This window comes from Erythrolamprus reginae, chromosome 2 (assembly GCF_031021105.1).
Source record: "Erythrolamprus reginae isolate rEryReg1 chromosome 2, rEryReg1.hap1, whole genome shotgun sequence".
Taxonomy (NCBI): domain Eukaryota; kingdom Metazoa; phylum Chordata; class Lepidosauria; order Squamata; family Dipsadidae; genus Erythrolamprus; species Erythrolamprus reginae.
Genome location: NC_091951.1, coordinates 252083288 through 252103076, shown reverse-complemented (window position 1 = coordinate 252103076; position 19789 = coordinate 252083288). Strand labels below are relative to the sequence as shown.

The window sequence follows — 19789 nt, the reverse complement described above, 5'->3', positions numbered from 1 at the left end:
TGAAGACCATACTTTACTAGCATTGAAAATGTTATATAGTCAGATAATGAAACAAGCCAAAAATCAAACTCAGAAAGCACAAAAGACTTCAAGGTCACATTTTATTTTATCTATTTATTTATTTAATAAAATTTATTTCATAAAGCAAGTTATTTTTTTTCTTTCTTTTAAATTAAAAACAATAGCAAACAATTATTAAAAACATTAAAAACTAAAAAAAACTGTATGTCTACATCTACATCTAAGGCTTAACCTATCTAAGAAGAAAATTACACATCTTGCTCTGGTGAATGTAGCTGGCAATGTGAATTGCCATTTATTATTTGTGCCAGACGTAAAAACAAAGATGATTTCTTAGTTGGCAACTGGTTGAAAAATTCAGGTTCTGTAATGCCATTCTCTCTATCACTATCACTGTCAATTGTAATCACAACAGAAGATAATGCAGAGGAATTGGTAAGATTGGTAGACTTAATTCTTTTTGGTTTCTTTTTGTTATACTTTGATGTACACACCCCTTCGTAAACAATTTCCACACTTGGGCTTCTTGACCGCTTCTTATTTTTGTGCCCAGTCTCTGTTTGAGGCTGTCTGTCTACAACACTGGTGGCTTTTGCACAAACGGTTTGATCCTTCAGTAAGCATTTCTTTAGAGCACTGTTTTCTCTTATGGAAGAGGTTTCCTCACTACCTCTTTGGCGACTCTCCAGGTGACGTGTTTTATATTTCCTTTTCCCACCTGGCTTTTCAGAACCTCTATCAGGATACCTGGAACTTCTTGATCTGCTGCTAGATGGACTTCTTGATCTGCTGCTAGATGGACTTCTTGATCTGCTGCTAGATGGACTGCTAAATCGACTTCTCGACCAATTTTTCGATCTATGTCTTTCATAACCCCTGACTGCATTTGGATTGTATAAAGCATATTTTCTGCTTTTGGGGTAATCATCTCTTAAATAATAATCTGTGTCTTTACTCCTGGAAGTCCCACTATACTCTCTGCTTTGAGATCGTGACCAGCTTAAATCTCTAAGCTCAGTGCTTTCACTACTTGGGGAAAAAGATCGGGACCTACTCTTTTCTCGAGTTGATCTCTTTTTATTCTTTTTGTGCTTATGTCTACTGCCGTCTCTTTTCTTTTTTCGTTTTTCCCTGCTGCGATGCTTCCTCTTCCTTTTCGAACTGTGATGCTCTCTGTTGGAATGCTCCCCATGCAATTCAAGTTTCCTTCTTCTGGATGAATTGGGTTCATAACAGGCTTCCTTTGAAGAAAAGCTTTGCAACGAAGATGCTCCTCTGACTTTAATCTCATCTTTTTCGATCCTCTTCGATTTTCTTTTTACATCGGAGAGACATTCATTAATCTTATTAGCAATACCATCTTTGGATCCAGAAGATGGCGAAGCAGATCTACTGACGTCCGTCGGGCTAAAACTGCAGAATTGCATAGGCTGCACTTTATCCGTATCTTCCTTTTTGTCATCATCTGCTGAAACTTCAGAGTCTGAGGACAACTGAACAAGCTCGGGGGTTCTCTCAGCTAATGGTTTGACGTAGTCCACAATTATACAGTTATCTGATGAATCAGAGATGTCACCGTTCACCTCTATATTTGTGTCTTGTGACATCTGCAACTCTGTTCTATTTCCAATAGGCTCTTCATCAGAGCTTTCAGAAGTGTTTAATGCAGTTGCTGGAGAAGCATGCACTTGCTCTGTGGTAGAGTAGGAGGGACCTGGTGTTTCATCATCCCAGGGTGCTGCAATCCCAGAATTGCAATCGGGTGCCTGGGTTCTGGGTTCATCAGGTGATATTGTGATTATTGAAGATTCAGATGCACTTCCTTCTTCTCGTGATGGAGCCGGAAAATCATAATTGGCGCGTTCATCATACGCGTCAATATTAAATGGGCATCTGGCAAAATTTATAAATTCGTGTAAGAAATGCTGTGTGCTTTGCAGTAAGAAAGGCTGAAGTTCGTTGGCAAATGCCGGGCTTTCCAGGTCAAACTTTACCAAATTGCTCATTATTATACGCTGAACTATATTAATGAGCGATCCATGAATTCCAAAGAGGACCGTAAGTTCCCGTTTTAGCCATGGTACCAACCTATGAAGGCAGGCTGGATTCCTGTGGAAAAATTCAGCCGATATGTCTCTATAACGCCCTCCATCTTCAATGCTTCTCACACGTGTGCCAGAACGATACAGAGCTTTTCGAAAGCTAATCATCTCTTGCTCTTGAATGTGCCGCATAAATCTGCCTTCCAAACTAGCTTGTCGCCTTGACGCAAGCCGCCTGATCATCTGATGCATTTCTGCATCTCTCTGTCTTATTCTCTGGGTTGAAAAGCCTTCAAACAAGATCCCACAATTTGGGGAAGATATTGTCCTTCGAGAAGAAGAAGATCTCTGGGAATTAACACTCGGAGGATGTTCTCCTGTTAACGTAGTTCGATAACGGAATCGCCTCCCGTTAGGATTAGCAAAAGATTCCATTTCTGAAGGCCTCACAGAATGCACCTTGTAGTCGTCTGCAGATCTCATGCTGTGCACGATGGAATGAAAGGGCTGTTTGCAGAGTGGGCATTCTGCTTTGTTTTTGGACCACTCCAACACACACCGGTAGCAAAATCTGTGCCAGCAGCGATCCAAGTAGGCCACATTTTCAAACATGTCCAGGCAGATCGGGCACTTTGAATCTGGAGATATTTCCTCTGGCATTGTCTGCTGCAGCCTATTGATGCCAGATAAGAGTGAATTATCCTTTGGGAAAAAATCTGCCAGGCCCTGAAAAATGGAAAAGAAAATACAATCATCAATGTAAACTTGACATGAGTTGTGTGTTTGTATTGAAAAGTACAATGTAAAAATAGCAACAATTTATCAAGTTGAATTTGTTTCCTGCAAGGCTAAGTTATTTCATTCCTTATTCAGAGACCTATTCTTATCTCCTAAGACAGACGGGCCCACATTGTTGCTTAGAAGAGGCAACTTGGGTAACAAAAGTGAGATTCCTTGTTACCTTGTGCCTGGTTTCTTTTTTCTTTACTTATTATGCATTACTAACTTTATTGAGATTTGTGTGAACCATGAGAGCTGCCCAACGTCTTTGACAGGGTGTCCAGGGGGAAAGCATTTTGAAATTTCCTGATATTTTCCTGTAAATTGCAATCAAGTTAAGGCACAGTCGTAGATGACATCATACCAAATAGCTAAACCGTGGAGAAATATCGGTAACCAAGGAAGCAAGTTGTTGCCACAATTATGCTTTTTTCCTTGACTCTGCCAGGCAGCATGATCCGGTTTTTTAAACATGATTTTTCTCTGACTTTTAAACATTTTAATACAGTTTGTTTTTTCACTGATTTATTCCGGTTTTTTTATGAATGATAATTCCCTGAAATTCCCCGATATTTCCCAAACCGCCGATTTCCCTGATAATTCCCTGATTTCCCTTTTCCAGGTTGGTGGACATCCTGCTTTGAGCAGCATATATGTTCAATAATCATTTATCAATTTTTGTTTGTAACTCGTGATTAATGATTGTAATTGTGACATATGACCTATTAGTGTCTGTTTATGTTATATTAGTGTCTGTTTATATATGCACTGGAGACAAATATCCTGTGTCTCCGCAAGGGTGTCCACACTTGGCGAATAGAAAATTCCATTCTAATCTATTTTAATCAGAAATTAGAAACCTGGCAAAGGATATGGCTTTCTGAATTAAAACTCTCAAAAAGCAGATAGAGATATAAAAGCAGATATAAAATACTAACAGAGCTGCCTGAATTCTGGGAGTCAGAAGAAGATTGATTTACGTCTCCCATCACTATGAGATGCCTAAAAGGGCTGGGCAATCTTCAAAGCCTCTAAGTCAGAAGAAGAGTCACTTCAGCGAAAAGAAAAGAAAGAAAGGGGAAAGGTAGGAGGAGATAGAGGTTGGAGAAGGAAGGGGGCCAGAAGATTAAAGAAAGTAGGAGGATGAGGAGGAGAAAGACTGGCAGATTTTGATGGTTCAGATTGAAGTCAAAGGGAGATACTTTTAGAGTTTCCTATTATTATGTTTGGCTTATATGGATGGAATCATTTGATATAGGATGGAATTTTTTAAAAAAAGAAGAGTCACTTGCTCGTCAAACTTACTACGCGATATCTAAACAAGACGGAGCCTGGCAAAAATCCTCGAAAGCAACGGCACCTCCCAGATTCATCCAACCCAACAGCTTCCTCGCCAGGACGGAGAAAAATTGAAGGTGGGCAAAAGCGGGCATACTGATTTATTTCCGTTATCGGAACGCTCCATCGGCTGAGAGACCTTAAAATGGCTCTCGAGGGCAAGGAGACCCTCAGCCGGGAGCAGAGGACGGACGACCTCGCCCGGCTCTCCCCTCCTCAGGGGGAAAGTGCCCGGAAGAGCCAGGCTTTTTGCTGGGCGCCCCAAAGAAGCGACTCTCACTTACCGATTTGGACCGTTGGTGCCAGCGGCGCCGGCCATTGGCGCCGGCGGCTCGGCTCCGTCGCTCTCGGGGGTCACACATGGGCAACGGCGGCGCGAGCGAAGCCAGCTAAGGAGAAGGCTGCCGCCGCGGCTGCGGCTGCTTCAGGTTGCTTCCCCGTCCTTTCCAACCCGGAAGCACAATCCAAAGTGGACGGGAGTGGGAGTGGGTCCATTTCCGGGTTAGACGGCGGGGAAAAGGTGGGCGGGGTTAATTAAAAAAACACAAATCCCGGCACAGTTGGGCTTTCCTTTTTTTTTTTTTCATTTACATTTTTATTTCAACAGCAGGCCAAAGCACGTTCGCGCTTTGGCACTGAAAACGAAAACGGTTCAATCCCTGCTTTTCCTTGGATGGGGGAAAAGTTTGTACGGCCATGACTTCAACTCCCAGAAGCCTCAGCGATCCAGACCGGTGGCCCCAAAGCATCTCGGGAATTATAGTTCGAATATAGTTTAGTGCCATAGGGCATTTTGTTATGATAAAATAGGGGAGGGGGGAAAAAAGATAAATAAGATTAATTTTAAAAGGTGAATAAGCAAATATAGCATAATTATTAAATGGCAAGACAAAGAATATCTATTTTGGTTAATTAAACTTACAGTGGTTAATTTGGGGGGGGGGGGATTTTATTTTATTTTAATTAATCGGTGGATATCCCAGAAGACAAATTTAGATTTTTTTATTTTATTTTTTAGAAGCAATACAATTATAGAAAAATATACCTGGAATATATTGTTTTATATATAAAGAATATATGAATGATTGATTAAAATGTACATGTATTTAATGTAATACTGTATCTTTTGAAGAAATATGGATTTATGTATGGAGTGTTGAATAAAAACACACTTTTTTGCAAAAAAAAAAATACAGTTTAGTGTTGTTGTAATGTGGACGTTGGGGTGCATCGGGAGGTCCACATTCCTCTCACTCCAAAGGGGAAAAGCCACATTCCCAATCTACAGTATTTTTTTTCCAGCCATCATTATCAATTTATTAGTCGGGACGAACACCAAAGGAAAAAAGCAAGGCTCTTGACTGCGGTGTCTTAATTCATATTTTATTCATGAAAAAAAACTTGGTCAAAATTCAGACTCCATACAGAAGCTGTCCTCTGTTGCCTTCCTATTTATTGATTATGAAATAAATAAATGTATGCTAGCAGATTTGCAGCAACTTTCCACGGTTGATCAAATCTTAAAAACACATCCAAAACAAGAAAGCAACAGAAAACAGAAAAAAGAAGCAAAGATGGGAACAATAAATAAGGGGGTCTTCCATCCTATTTGCCAAATGCATAGGCCAAGATTCTTCTCATGAAACTTGGAAATTGTTGATTTCTAATTTAGTTTTTGTCCATATAGGTTATATGTGGGTGGTGGTGGTGGGCGCACTGACAATTACTAATGGGTTTTCTTTTGGAAGAGGATCACCCTGCACCACTGGATTAATCTCAGGTTTTCAAAGATTTCAACAGATTTAGTATATAGTATTTAGTATAGAAGGGACTCAATTGGGACTCTGGAGATTGTATAGAGAGGAGCAACAAGGATGATTGGGGGATTGTAGCCTAAAACCTATACAGAATGGTTGCTAGAATTGGGTATGTCTAGTTTCACCAGGAGAGCAACTGGGGAAGACATGATGGCAGTCTTCCAGTATTTGAGGTGCTGCCACCCCAGAGGGGGGTTAACCTGTTTTCTGGGGCACCTGAGGGCTAGATGGGAGGCAGTGGATGGAGGTTGGTGGAGGAAAGAATTGGCCTGGAATGGAGGAGAGATTCCCTGGCAGTGAGAACCATTAACCACTGGAACTGCTTGCCACCAGAGTTTGGGGGGTGCTCCATCTCTGGAGGGCTTTTGGGGGAAGACTGGACATCCACCTGTCTGAAACGATATAGGGACTCCTGCTTGAGCAGGGGATTGGTCTGGAGCAGTGTTTCCCAACCTTGGCAAATTGAAGATATTTGGACTTCAACTCCCAGAATTCCAAATATTTTCAATTTGCCAAGGTTGGGAAACACTGGTCTGGAGGACCTCCGAAGTCCCTTTCAACTCCTGTTATTTTATTCTCTAAAGCACCTGACCAGCTGCCACCTGTTACTTTAGCAGACTTCCACAATTTCTAATGTTTAAAGATTTTCACCTCTGCGAAGGATGGTAGCCAGGGGCAATTCTACATACCTATTCAAAAGTATATTGCAGGGGTTCAGGCTTGACAATTCTTGATGTTCTTGGCAAGGAAGGGAAAGGGAAGGATATGAAATCGGGGAGGACGGAATGAAAACAAGGAACAGCCACGTATTTTTTTGCCGGAGACAGCAAACAATTGTTTCTGCAGTTCGGAAGAATGGAAGAATACCGTCCCAGCCATCTAATTTCAGAGGATACTTGAGAATATCCCTTCCCGGAGGGGAGGGGGAGGAGGGTTTGGCTCCCTTAATAAAAATGGCGCTCCCGCCTTTCCTTTCCTACCGCGCTCTGCGAACGTCACTTCCTGAGCGGGAAAAGCCGGGAATGGCAATGGTGGGCAGCCGAATTCCTATTCGCTGGTGAGGCGAGGCCGCTTTCTTTGCTTCCTCCCGCCTCCCCCCCCCCCCCCCCCCTTTACACACACACTTTTCTTTTGTTGTGTGAGGGAGCGTCTCCTTACAAAATAAATTCCGGGAGGCCGGTTTACGAGCCTGAGCCCGCATCCGCTGCTCAAAAAGGAAGATGGGGTGCAGGATCGGCCCCATACATTTGGGGGGAAGGGGGGGCAATCTCCCCGTGCATCGAATGAACAGGCAAGAAACACGTTTTTTCGCTTGTTAGGCCCAAGGCCATTTCTTTGGCAGGTGAGAACTTGCTTTTTTAGCAACTTCAGCAAGCCTTCCACTTAAACACCGTGTCATTTAGCGACCATTCAGAGTTATGCAATATCACGGGCGGGGGTAGGGGTGGGGAAGGACTTATCATTTTTCACATTTACGAGCGTTGCGGCATCCCCACAGTCACAGGATCAAAATGCCAATAATTGGCAACTGACTTGCATTTACGATGGTTTAGTGTCTTGGCAATCATCTTTTGTTCACTTTCTGACAAGCAAACTCTATGGGGAAACCAGATTCACTTAACAAGCATTGTAACTAAATAATTTTCATGACTCACTTAACAACTATGACAAGAAAGGTTGAAAAATGGGGTAAAATGACGCTTTGGGGCTCAACTATTGTAGATTGTGGACTGTCTGTATTTTAGTCTCTCTTTAAAAAATTCCAGAAGTCCAGATATATATGTAAAGATATATACGTATTCTGAAAGTTCATGAATACACTTGCAAGTTTTCAGAAACACATAAATGTAACTGGGAAAGCCTCTCTTTCTGCCTCTCTCTTTTGATTCTGGACAACTGCCTACAGTTTTCCTATTGTAGAGGTGATTTGCCATGGCTTCCTTTGTAGGGCTGCTAGAAAAGTGAATGACCTAAAATCATCCAGCTGGCTACATATCTAAGGCAGGACTACAACTCATACTCTTCTGATTTCCAGACTGGTGCCTTAACCACTAGACCAGACTGGCTCCAGTTTTGCCTTACTGGGATTTAAATTAGACTGTTATGTATAGCAAATTAAATGCAAAAACCAAACTATTTATTTATTCGACTTCTATGCTGCCCAATCCTGAAGGACTCAGGGCGGCTTACAACAATAATAAAAATGCAATATAAATAGATACAAAGGGATAAAAAGAAAAACATTATCTAAAAGTAAAACATTATCTAAAACTAAAACCCCATAAAAAGTTATTTAAAAAGGCAGTCACAGTCATACACATTCACACCATTCATAGAGTTGGCCATCAAGAATGTAAATTTATGGCCCCCTGGTCTGCCAGCAAAGCCAGGTCTTTCTGGCCTTACGAAAGGCCAGCAGGGTGGGAGCAGTATGGACATCAGGCGGAAGTTGGTTCCATAGAGCCGGGGCATCCACATAAAACTTATTTTTGCACAATAATCACTGTTGGGGTGATTTGGAGGTGATGGTATTGGACTAGGTGGGGAGAGTAAAATTCTAATTTATTCTCAGCTATGGATTTTAAGAGTATATCTTAATGCCAGCCATATTCTTAACCTAACTGGGATAAAAAAGAGACCCTCGTGGAAATTTGAACTCCTGTAAAAAGGCAGAATGAACATTTAATAAATAGTAACACTACATTATATAAGCACAATCTTAGTAAGACACCAATCTCACATGACCCTCTTCAGCCCCTGGATTCTTGTAGGTAAGCTGTAGATTTGAGTTTGGTGATGGGGATAAAACAAGTATAAACAGGCTTGTCATATCAAATGTAAATCCATATTAAGAATATTTTGTTCTTTTCTTTCAGATTCTTGCTACTGTATTGCTTTCATGGGGCTATGTCATTTACGCAACTCGAATAGCAGTCAAATGGCACTTAAAGGAGATGTATCCCACAGAAGCCCAGAATATTTAAGACACCTCCAGAGTGGAATACAAAGAAATACAAGCACATTCTATAATATCTGCAAAAACCTGCATTCCAAATACAAAATCTGTTAAGATGGAGCAGCAACACGAAGCTTCAGAAATACAAATTTAGCTTTGGGATACTTAAAACCCTAATAGCACATAATTGGGAAATATCAGGAAAATATCTTTGAATACCTTATTTATTAATAGAGAAATATAAGATTCAGATTGGAGCACAATATTGAAGGCAGTCTACAAACCCAGATTACAAAATGCAGCAGTTCTCTGAATGAATAAATAATCAATATTACAGAGCTGATATGGAAAGCAAGCCTTATGAAAGATATACGGTAGATTAAGAAACTGATAAGCCAGTCTAGGAACAGATCAAGAACTTCCAGGCATCCTGATAGAGGACATCCTGCAAAAAGCTATATGGGAAAAGGAAATATAAAATGCAATTACTAGGAGAGGATCCACAGAGGTACAAAAGAAACCTCTTCCACAAGAGAAAGCTATTTATTTATTTATTTATTTATTTATTAAATTTGTATGCTCTAAACACACCCTTACCAAAGCATTAGGCCATTTGTGGAAAAGTTGCTAGCAATACAAACAGGCAAGCACAAGTAGAGACTCAAGAAGGAAAGAAGAAAAAAAAGAAACCCAAGTGTTGAAATTATGAAGTTTGAGAAGTCACGGAAAACAAGGTGTGACAAAAAGAAACAAAAGAGAATGAAGTCTAAAAATCCTACCAATTCCTTTCCATCATCTTTTGTTAAGAAAAGGACTTGGTTTTTATACCATGTTTCCCCCAAAATAAGACCTGGTCTTACATTATTATATTTTTGCTCCAAAAGATGCACTAGAGCTTCTTTGGGGGAAAACAATATTGGGGTGATCACCCCTGCTGAGCGCCCCACTCCCAACGCACACATAAGAGGCGGTGAGCATGCTTGCTGACCATTTGGTGCACTTGGGCTGTGCATCCTAGGCAGCACAGGTGACTTGATTACCTGTCCAAGTAGCAGGGTGTGGAGGAAGCAGGCAATCCTGATGTGCCGCTTGGGCTGCTGGCAAGCTGAATGATGCAAATATGAGCATCCAGAGGCCGCTTGCCCACTTCTCCCCACTGTCTCAGCTTGCCTGAAGGCCGTGCAGCACATAAGGATTGCCTGCCTTCCCGGAACCCCTGCCTTCATCTGCCGGTCCTAGCCTCTCCCACCCACCCACTCTGGCCTACCAACTCAGCTTTCCTGATGCCCACATGGTAGGTCTGGATTGTCTGCCTCCCCCCCACCTCTGCCTGCTGCTTGTGAAAGTAATTGAGTCACCTCCACTGTGTGTGCTGCTGGACACTTGTCCCCTGCACGCCATCTCGAGTGCTGACCACAGATACCAACACACCTTTACTCAGGCTTATTTTTGAGTGGTAGAGCTTTTATTAGGAACACACTAAAAATCAGTCTTGGCCTTATTTTCTGGTTAGATCTGGTCACATGGCCAATCAAGATCCAGGGATTTTGCAGCTAGTGTGGTTGTTGCCTATTGCTGCTTTGTGGAGGATTGTTGGTGCTGATGACCAGAATGCTATAGTTGCTTTTATAAGTATTTTAAAATATTCCTTTTCTATGTCTTGACACTGGATTACAATTAAAACCCAGAATTTATGAACACCAGCTGTTATGGGTATGACCAGAAGTCCCTGATCAAGCCATGTCAACAATGAACAAAGTCCCATTTCAACAGGCAGAAACATTAGCCATGCTAAAACGCACCATATACAGGAATTTATCAAAATCTAGTACTCTACAAATGGTTTAATCAACAAACACATTGATTTATAATCAGCATAAGAACCTACAAGAAATAGGATTGTTCAGAATCGACAATGGAACTGGCTACCCCTTAAACAGCTGAATTTCGCGCCAAGTCAATGACCTGACCTGACTTGACCACAAGACCTAGCTAAAAAGAGAAGTGGAACAAGACACTTCACCCAACGGAGCCGGGGTGGCGCAGCAGGTAGAGTGCTGTATTGCAGGCCACTGAAGCTGACTGTAGATCTGAAGGTCAGCGGTTCAAATCTCATCACCGGCTCAAGGTCGACTCAGCCTTCCATCCTTCCGAGGTGGGTAAAATGAGGACCCGGATTGTGGGGGCAATAGGCTGGCTCTGTTAAAAAGTGCTATTGCTAACATGTTGTAAGCCGCCCTGAGTCTAAGAAGAAGGGTGGCATTAAAAAAAAAAAAAAAAGTCCTGCTGAAGATGTTACCTAGTTTGGTAATAAAATATTCAGGAGCTAAAGGGTGAGCTCAGAGAATGAACTTACACCCCCCCCCAAAACCCAGAATTTTTGTTTAACTGTTCTGTTCAGGTCTGTGAGGCCCGAAATCAAAGTTTGAAACCCTGTAAAAAAATTTCCCTGCATATCTGAAACTTGAAATTTCATGACTTTGCATCATTTCAGGGGTTCTCTCTATGAGAATTTTTTTTGGGGGTGGGAGGCTTCTTGCTGAAAAAAATAGGCCTAAAGTTTTGTTCCTGAGTCACCCTGACCCAGCCCAAAAATTCTTCATTTGAGGTGCTTATGTTTGGTCAATTTGAAAACCTTTTTCACTTAGAAAGTAGTCTGAAAATTTCTGCACACAATGATATGAAAATTGAACTGAAAAAATTAATGCTTTTTGGTTTATTTTGATCATAAAAGGCAGCCCTCCCTTTTTTGAACTTTTTTTCAATTTATAGATAGTTTAGCCTGCAAAATGCGTTCAATTTTACTACAGTTGGTGTGGGATTGGTAGTTTGAACATTTCTGAACATAAGAAAAATATAAACGAACTGAAAAAAATGATGCTTATTGGTTTTTTAAAATCAGAAATAAGTCGTCCCCCCCGCTGCTTGCAACCGTTTTCACTTTAAATTTTTTTTAGGCTCCAAATCCGAAATATTTAAAATATCTTAGTCATTGATTTACTCAATTTAACATTGCTGATCATCATAAAAATATTTTGGGGGGTGGGGGCTAACTTTTTTCTGGGCAAAAATTTACCTAAAATTGTACTGTTCCCAGGTCTATTTGACCCGAAACAAAAAAAATCTTTTAGGTACTTAACTTTGGTCTTTTTGAAAACGTTTTTCACTGAGAAACTAGTTTGAACATTTCTGAATGTAATGATATGAAAATTGAACGGAAAAAATTGATGCTTATATTTTTATTTTGATCAAAAAGCCCCCCCTCCATTTTTTCAGCATTTTGAGTCAGTTTATATTTTGTTAGGCTACAAATCTCTAAGGAATTTCCCCCCAAAAGTTTTGATATACTAAATTGAACATTCCTGATCATAAGAAAACTAGAAATGAACTGAAAAAAATTATGCTTATTTGTTTATTTTGCTCACAAATGGGCCACCCCCTCGGCCTTGCTGTGTGCTATTATTTTCACTTTTTATATAGATTTGGCTAGAAATATTTTGAATATCCTTTTGAAAAGCAAGCACATGATAGCCAGACAACTGATTTTATGAAAGAAATCCATTTTACTAAAAACAAGTATGTAATTTTGAAATTAACAGCATAATTTTTATATAAATTGAAATAATTGAACACAGCAGGGGGAACGACTTTTATGTGCAAAATAAACAAATAAGCATCATTCAGTTCAATTTTCATATCATTATATTCAGAAATGTTCAAGCTACCAATCCCACACCAACTTTAGTAAAATAGAACGCATTTTGCAGGCAAAACTATAAATTGGAAAAAAAATCACAAAAAGGGGGGGCAATTTAACAGCAAAATAAACCAATAAGCATTAATTTTTCATTTCAATTTTCATTTCATTGTGTGCAGAAATGTTCAAACTTGTTTCCAAATGAAAAAAGCTTTCAAAAAGACCAAATATAAGTACCTAAAATGAACAATTTGCAGTCCGGATCAAATAGACCCAGGAACAGAACTTTAGGATATGTTTTTGAGCAGAACACATTTTATTTTATATTTGGTTTGAATTAAATTTGTTAGTGGAATTATGGTTCTAAATTTTTTATTGTTTGATTTGGCCTCAGCTCTGCAGTAAAATATAAAATTTTAAATTAAAAAAAAAATCAACAAAGCACTTAACATCAACCGTGTACAGGTATTTCTGCAGTGACCTTTGAAAACAAAGAATCTTAGCATGATGAGCTTTACAAACATCTGTTTGCCTGTTAATTTCCATATTTCTTTTGCCAATACCTCTATTTCCCATTCTAATACTGCACTGCCATTTGACCATATCGGTAATATATTTAGTAAGCACCTGCTACTGTTAAGAAGCAGTGTTGTCCACTCAATTCTGATATTTACAAATAAGAAACTGATACAGGTATTTTCCAGAAGCCTAATAAAAAAATACTTCCTCCTATTTGTGAAAGTGGCTATGTTCTGATAGGCTGCAGAGAATTTTGCTGAGAACACATTAAGGTATAAGGAACTGAAAACATACCAAGATGAGAAAAGTCTATCTGATATATTCTAAAAATGTCCAAATTATTACTTTCTTCATAATCATTATTCTGTTTACATTTGCAGCCTACTATATATCCACTAAATTGTCTGCTATTCTCTAACTATTTTACTATTTGTATAAAAAAAATCCCAAGACTGTAGATTAAGATAAACCTAGGCATATTCTTTTTCTTTTAATTTTTGCCTTCAAATAATTTTTGACTGCTGGTTTGTTTTGGCAAGGTTGTTCAGAAGTGGTTTGGCTTGCCTTCCTAAGGCTTAGAGAGAGATACTAGCTCAAAGTCACCCAGTTGACTTTGTGCTAAAACAGGACTAAAAATTGCTGAGTATCTTTAATTACTTTCTCAGTTAGGAGCATCTACCAAATTAGAAAAGAAACAAAAAAAATCCCTTTGAAAATAATGGGTATGTTGCTTCGTTGCTTAGATGGCTTTAGAATGTTTTCTGTAGTAGCCATTTCTGAACTCTGAATATTAAACTCGTCACAAATTCAAGTTTGAAGGAGACATTTACTCTTATGACTTGTAATTTTTATTTTTACAGCAATACAGTTATTGTGGCTAACATAGTTTGCCCTACATCAATTTGTCATATACCGAGGATTTCTAAGTTAAGAAAAATACCTCTTGCATAATTTATGCATAAATACCAAATTTTCCTCTGAAAAAAAAGCCATTTAAAATATTTGCATATACAGTAATAACTTTTTTTTTCATTTATCAGGAAGACAGGCTGGAGGAAAAAGAAGCAACACCATCACCAGAAACTACTGGAGGAGAAATACTAATCTCTGAGGACTGAGAGATTCCAGGACCTCATAAGCAAAAACTTGTTTTCCGTATAAATGAACATATAATTTAGCAGTTTTAATGATTGGGCTAATGTGGGTTATCGGAGAGGCATTGTTAGCTGGAATAATCTCTAATGCAGCCACTAATCATAATTGGATACTCATTCCAATACTAAAAACACTTTATTTTTGTGGATAGGTATTTAAAAACAAACAACTTAGAAACAACATTGATTAAAAAAGAAATAAAACAAAATGGAATAAGTAGCCAAAGAAATTACTTTCTTCATTCAGGTAAACTGCTTTGAACCCTGAAGCTACTGAGACTAAAGCTTTAGTGAGACCATCATAATCTCCATAACTAATAAATAGGTTTAGTGGTTACTGTTATTATTACTAGCATTATTATTGGAAAACATTTAACTAAATCTAGTAAGGTTGCCCTGTTTACTCTTTGATGAAAGTGCATCAGCTAAAAGTTGATTGAGATAACTTTAAGGTCTGAGGTAAGGTCTGAGTATTGTACCAGAGAGGTAGCGAGGAAACCTCATCTACAAAGCTTAAAGCCTCTGAATCGTTACTAAAGCCCCAGCCCCAGCCAGCTAGCCTTGCAGACAGGCAAGTTCAAACAGACTCAACAAGTCAAGAAGAAAAACCGCCAAGAAGCCTAAGCATTTAAATTATTTATGAAGGAAAGATCCCTAATACAAGGTGTGATATAAAGAAACAAATCTGCATCATAGATCTGCATCCTCATCCTCCTCTGTTGGGTCCATAGATGGAAGTGCCAATAATAGGGGTTATAGAGACATACCGTAATTTTCTGTAGGAATCCTGCCTGCCTTCAGAACAGCTTCCGTGGTTTAAAAGTGAGCTTACAGTACTGTTTGGAATTCATGGTTCTCCCATTAATATTGTACAACATATAATGCACAATTTAATCAGGTTTGGTCTAGAAAGCCAGGCATGTGCTAACAAACTACACCTTTTCTTATTCCAAAGTTAGGAATGCTCCTTATACAAATTTATCAATTGCTAGATGTCCTTTTAAAATAGAAGCATATGATGAGCACACAAATGATGATTGTCCAGCTCCAACTGGTAAAGAAGGAAGCAACTCTGAGTCTTCTATTACTACTGATGAAACTGAAACCCAAGTACCTGAATGCAGTGCTTTCAGTAGTGACACAGGCCAGACACCTTGGGATGATGAAACACCAGGCCCATCCTATTCTAAATGAGAGCAAATTCATGCTTCTGCGGATACTGACATGCTTCTGGAAGCGGTGATGAAGACCCTTCTGCAAATATAATTGGGTTGCAGATGTCACAACCAGCAAATGTAGAAGTCAATGATGCCAGTTGTGATTCATTTGACAACACTCTTGTTGACTATGTAGAACCATTACGAGGTAAATACTCCCTTGATGAGGACAGCTATGCATCTGGATCCTGATGACTAGCAACTCTGTGGCAGGGGGCTGGATCGCATCAAAGAAAAGGGGGATGGATCGCATCAAAGAGGATATGAAATACATGGGTGTCACCCCTGAAGATTCCAAGGCCCTGCCATAACATGGGAATAGCAATAGAAGAAAGAGCAACCTATCCAATTGTGCAGTTTTAGCCCCACAGACGTTACTAGATCTGCATCACCATCTTCTGCAGGTTCCTGAGATGGTGCTGCAAATCATAAGAATAATGAATTACTTTTCTTGGTGAGAAAAGCGCAGATCCAAAAGGAAAAGATTAAAGTAAGAGAAGCCTCTTAAATTACTATATATTCTTTGTTAAATATTCTTGGAAATCTTCTTTTTCCACTTTGTTACAAGTTTTTGCTTTCTGGTCTAATAATTATTTAGAAGTCCTTATCATAGTTGTCTTTCTTTATGGAACTGCATTTGGATGTTAGTGTCAAACCTAAGTATTTGACTCTTTTTGCTATATCAATATTAAACAATATTAAACAAATTCTCCAGTTCACTCATTTGTTTACTAGACATATTTTAGTTAAAATCTTGGTTTTTATCCTGTTGATTTTAAGGCCGGCAACCTTTCCAAATTTTCCGACTTTCTCTAATAAGTACAATACTCATAAATCTATGCAATATATTATCTTACTTACAATTCTGATATTTCAATATTCTTAATCAAAAATCCTCAAGATCAAAATCAAATCAGTACCATATTTGAAGATAGTAATTAATGATATAATAACTTGTGCGAGATAAGTGACTGTCTAACTAGTTATCCTAATCTTTATGTTTATATTTATATTAATAACAATAGATAGGAAGGATTGGTTTCACAAAAGAAGAAGTATTAGTGTTATATTCAAACAACATTCCATCAATTACTATAAACTATAATTACTATAACAATTACTATAATGCTATAAATCAAGTTTTAACAGACCTAATATTTGCTTATTTCCTTCAATGCTATAAATCAATGTAATCCGATATGTTTAAACAATACCCAAAGCGTGGTGGTGGTAAATAAGCAGTGAAGGATAGGAGTAAATCAGGAGTAATATAAAATTAATTCATAATAATTAATCCATTACATTCTGTGTTATAGTTATTATTGATGTCAGTATTTCAACTGGCAGTAACCCCTGAGCTGTTGTTGCTTGCCATGTCAATAAGTATCCGAAAGTGTCTTTACAGTTGTTACAGTTATTATTCACAAGGTTTTGCCAGTTCTTGTAGATCTTAATTTGTATTGTCAGAGAAAAAGGAACAAAACATTGGTATACTATGATCTCTGAGCTACTTAATTTATTCCTAAAAAGTTATTCAATCGAAGCCTTCCAGTTTATAATTGAATGAGCATGTTGATTTACTTGTCTCTCTTCTTTACGTGCGCCCTTCTATTTGCTGAATCACTCTCCCAGCCGTTTTTGTTCACATTCGCTTTCACTTATCACCCGCACATTCAAGTCTTTCTTACTGTCTGCTGCCGTTTTTCCAGTCCAAATTCAATCCAATTCAGCACAATTCAGAAATTTAAAGTCTAATCTGCCGTATGTCTCATAGCAATAGCAAGTCCAAATCAGTTCTTTAATCTGTGTATTCAAAGTAAAAGAGTCTGAATGATCGCTAATCCACCGATCCGATCGCTAATCCACCGATCCACCTGTCTGACACCTTCAATTTAACAACTTCTGCTCCTCTAGTTCCCTCCGATCACAATGGCCGCTATCAGAACCTCTGGAATGCTTAATAAACCGATCTCTTTGGCAGCAGGATGGTTTTTCTTAGCAAGTCTTTCTTTTGCTGTTAAATAACCTTCTCTTCAAAAATCCTTCAACTAGCACATATCTCAGCTAGGCTGTATTTCTCAAGGCTTCCAACAAAGATGACCGGCTGTCACCCCTACAGACTGGCCTCAGCTCAGTTTCTTCTTTCCCTTGTTTTCTGACGGGATCGCCTCTCCCCACAGGTGCACAAGGGGTTTCTCTTCAGATTGCAAATGTCCCACCAGATTGCAATTGCCTTTCAGCGACCAAAAAGCTAAAATATTTGGAGACCAACCTCAGAGATCTGCAAGCCACTCCACACCGGCGTGATGTCAAACCGGAAGTTTGATATTTAGGTGTCCTTATACATCTTGCTTATATTATATAACTTTATAAGAAAAGGCCTTAGATTTTAATTTTCAATTAACAATGGTTAAAGCAACCAGAAGAATAAGAACAAGAATCAGAACTTTGTATCTCTTTTGACTCCTAAACCAAAAGTTAGGAAGAATGTTTTTAATAGTTACTTGTTTACTATTGTTTTGATTTTTGTTATAATGCACAAAGAGTAACTTTTCTTATAAAGTTAATTTTAATAAATTAAAATAAATAAATTTTATTAAAATTAATACAAAAATATTTTTAATAAATTAAAATTAAAAAGATGTAAAATTGAGACTGATTCATTTTATGACATATTTGACTTACAACCCTATTGAACAGGTTCCAATAGGAACCTACCTCAAGGACTACATGTATTTATGTTAAGTATTATTAAAGTCTTTATTTTTCCTTAGTTACAATTTTTTGCTTTGTGCGTTAACCAATATTTAGGTTTTCTTTGTGCATCTTGTTTACATTGTATAGCTGGATGAAAAGACCTTAGTTTTTAATGTTGTAATAGTTATTGTTTACTATTGTTTCTAACTTTGGTATAAGGCATAAGGAATAACTCATTTTATAAAATAAATTAATTAAAATGTGACCTTGGAGTCCTTAAGTATATTCTGACATTGGTTACTTGCTTGTTTCATTATCTGACTTGGTATGAGCTTTACTCTGCTTATATAGTCAATTCATTAATGACAGTGCAGATCAATTCTATATCATGATATAACCTTCCCCAAAGAATTTTTAAAAATGCTTGATCAGATTTGGTTTAGTTTTTGTTATAGACTTATTTCAGTTTAAAAGCTAAATCCAGAACTAATTTGTTAAAAGTAATGTATACGCAAATTATCAATAAGCTAATATTTCTCATTTGAGTTATGATGTGATACATTACTATTTATCCAGATAAAATAATTGGTATCACAAGGAGATGGTTGGCCTTTATTAGATTACTGTTGTACTATGTAGGTCCTCCAACTAAAAACTTCATGTGACTATTTTCACTAAGTCATGAACTGTCATTCTTTCATTTTTAGAGGCATTATAATCAAATTAGGGTCTCCAACAGCCTTATGACCAAATATCTGCTTTTCTAAGAGGATATCAGTAAAATGAGACTGGCCTCAGTTTCCTTATCTAATAATCATTGTCAGATATACTTCTGGGTCAGGTGACTTGTAGTAAACTGATTGTGTTGTGATAATATACCCTCTTGTGCTTGTTAGTGAATAGCATTATTTTTGGTATTGTTGTTATTAATCTGCAATGAGATATTGTCACAGTAAGTAGAAAGAGCATACATCACTTCCTAAATTTACAGGTAGTTGTCATTTGGCATCATTTGTTCAGTTACGTTAGCAATGAAAAAGTGTGACCAATCCTCTCCTTTACAACGTTCGCAGGCCTGTAAAACAAAGGAAAGCCAAAGTAAGATCTTAAGCACAATCCCATTTCACTTAGCAACCCTCCTCATTTAACAACTGAGTTGTCTGTCCTGATTGGTACTGTATTGCTAAATGAGGACAGGAGTTTTAGAATTATCTGTCACCAGCATAAAATGGTCAAAATTTCTGGAAGATAAGTCTAAACAAGCACCAAGTGCATTAATATATAGAAACTGAACAATAATGGAGCCAGAATGCATCCTTACTAGCTCCTAAAAATTGGATTTTTTTTTAAGCAGGTGCCTTTGGCTTCTGCAGTGAACCCCAAGATATGTGTTCACATCATTTTGACATCGAGATATAGATGTATAGATCATAAGTTATGCCCACATTTTAAAAAAAAATCAGGTTAAATGTGGATCAAGGATCAACTAATGCCAGTTATAACCCAGATTAGTTTTGGAGTTTGCCTGCCCAGTAAAAGCTGAATGTAAAA

At 38.2% G+C, this 19789-nt stretch overlaps 1 protein-coding gene across 1 annotated transcript; it reads right to left on the bottom strand.

Moving 5' to 3' along the window:
* Positions 1–87: 87 nt before the first annotated feature.
* Positions 88–4642, bottom strand: LOC139162269 (E3 ubiquitin-protein ligase Topors-like). The gene is made up of 2 exons (XM_070742448.1): positions 4466–4642; positions 88–2789 (listed from the first exon to the last, which is right to left on the bottom strand). The coding sequence occupies exons 1-2, from the start codon at positions 4541–4543 to the stop codon at positions 270–272; spliced, it is 2598 nt and encodes an 865-aa protein (XP_070598549.1). The 5' UTR covers positions 4544–4642; the 3' UTR covers positions 88–269.
* Positions 4643–19789: the final 15147 nt, after the last annotated feature.